The 2,441-nt window shown below is 21.5% G+C and overlaps 1 protein-coding gene across 1 annotated transcript in view; it reads left to right on the top strand.

Moving 5' to 3' along the window:
- The window catches only part of PRSY57_1302500 (sodium/hydrogen exchanger, Na+, H+ antiporter), a gene marked incomplete at both ends in the record, with an annotated part of 6,696 nt that overhangs the window by 3,501 nt on the left and 754 nt on the right, over positions 1–2,441 (top strand). Inside the window, one exon of the mRNA XM_012908962.2 lies at positions 1–2,325. This exon is cut by the window's left edge and continues 3,501 nt beyond it. Coding sequence (XP_012764416.2) covers positions 1–2,325 — 2,325 coding nt within the window. The remainder of the gene's footprint in view (positions 2,326–2,441) is intronic.

Below are 2,441 nucleotides of genomic sequence, written 5' to 3'. Positions count from 1 at the left end.
GAAAGAACAAAAAATTTCTTAAATTTTAGAGGAGATGATAGTGAAGAAGATGATCATATTGATAATAGTAATCCTGATAGTAGCGAAGAAGAAGAATTTAAACAAGATAAAGAAAAAAGTATAAATACAAAAAAAAATAATAATAATAATAATAATAAAATACATAATAAAGATAGTAGTGATAATGATGCAGATATAGAAGAAGCCGAAGGAGAATCAGATGATATGAGTAATATTAATTATGATAATATAACTAAAGAAGATGAAAATTTATTAAATGAATATAAAGATATAAAGAAAAAAATGGATGATAAAAATGATTGTTATGATTCCAGAGAAATGTTAAATTTACATGAAAGAAATAAAGACTTGATAATGAGTGATAATTTTATTGTAAAAATTCCTGTTGATATATCAAATGATGATAGGGAAAAACTTAAAAAAAATATTAAGTCTAATGAAAATATCAAGACAATTTCGGTAGATGCCTTATATAATGATGATGATAATAAAAAAATAAATGATAATAAAAAAATAAATGGTAATAAAAAAATAAACGATAATAATAAAATAAACGGTAATAAAAAAATAAACGATAATAATAAAATAAACGGTAATAAAAAAATAAATGGTAATAAAAAAATAAATGGTAATAAAAAAATAAACGGTAATAAAAAAATAAATGGTAATAAAAAAATAAACGGTAATAAAAAAATAAACGGTAATAAAAAAATAAATGATAATAATGATGATGATAATGATGATGATAATAATGATGATAATAATGATGATAATAATGATGATGATAATAATGATGATAATAATGATGATAATAATAATGATAATAATGATGATGATAATGATGATGATAATAATAATGATAATAATGATGATAATAATAATGATGATAATAATGATAATAATAATGGTGATAATAATAGTAGTCATTATAATAAAGAAAAGGAAGCTAACTTCAACGAATATTTAACGTATCAAAACCTATTTGCTCTACAGAATGAAGATAACAATATTATAAATTTCTTTAGTAATGACAAAAAATATAATTCAAGAAAAAGTATGAAAAAACATTCTTCCGCTTTTAACATTTCAACTAAGGGTACTAATGACAAAAGTCTAGTTTTGTTAAATAATGATATAGATAAAAAGAAAAAGAAAAGTTTAAAATTATTTAATAGAGTTAATAACAAATCTTCTTGTAGTGCTTGTTCAGGAGGTTTTAATTTTGGTGCATGCACTTCAAGACCCCCAAAAAAAATGTGTGAACATTATCATGAACATGTTCGTAAGTATCATGCTGATAATAAAAAAAGAAAAAAGAAATATGATAAAAAAAATATAAAAGAAGGATATGATGGGAACTCATTCTCTAGTAGTAATAATATAGGAAATGATAACATAAATAATAAAAAGGATAATTTTGAATTTGGAAAGGAAAATTGTAGTTTACCAAGAAATAACACAGCAGATTTTACACCACATAGATATGATACTGATCAAACGATCAATTTTGAATGTATCGAAGAAATGTGTCAGAAAAAGCATGGAGGGATACCTTTTTATAGTTTTTTAAAAAGGCCGAAAATAAAAATAAAGAATAAATTATTTAATGAATTGAGAAGAGCAAGAAGCCACGAAAGTTATGTTAACAAAGAAAAAATGAATAAAAAAAGAGAATATATTAATTATAATACATTGAAAAAAAGAATGATAAGAAAAGAAAGAGAAGGAGAATTATATATTATGATATTTAATACTTGTAGAGAATTATATAAGAAATTATATGTTAATGGATTTATATCTGGAGAATGTTTATTAACACTTACATCTATTCTAGATTTATCAGCTGATTTCGCTATTAAAAAAGTTAGAATGAATCCTATAAAAGCATGGGCAGATGCATTTGATAAAGGAAGAAAACATAAAAGAAGAAGTACTAGAAGAAATAGTATAGATCATAGAAATGGATTTGAATATGAATTTCATATATTATTATCAAAATTAAAAATTAACAAAAAAAATTTCTTCTTTTTTTCACCTAAGGTAGTTAATATTTTCCTTGTATATGAACACTGTATGAAAGATCTACAAATCATTTTGTCTTATGTTGATGTTCATCAGTGTACATTAGATAAGGGGGGTATTACAATGAAATTACTTCTAGGAAAAAACTTGCTTAGAAGTTATTATAGAAATATAGAACTAGCTAAAAATTTAATTCCGCATCTTGTTAGGAAATATAAAGACGTGGTTAAATATTGCCTTATCAAAATAGGAACCGATATGTTATTACATTTGAAAAAAACGGTACGAAAAAAAAAAAAAAAAAAAAAAAAAAAAAAAAAAAAAAAAAAAAATTTTTTTTTTATTTTTTTTTTTTTATTTTTTTTTTTTTTATTTTTTTTTATTTTTTTTTTTTTATT

This window comes from Plasmodium reichenowi, chromosome 13, assembly GCF_001601855.1.
Source record: "Plasmodium reichenowi strain SY57 chromosome 13, whole genome shotgun sequence".
NCBI lineage: Eukaryota > Apicomplexa > Aconoidasida > Haemosporida > Plasmodiidae > Plasmodium > Plasmodium reichenowi.
The sequence above is the reverse complement of the archived record's forward strand: the minus strand, read 5'-3'. Positions and strand labels throughout refer to the sequence as shown.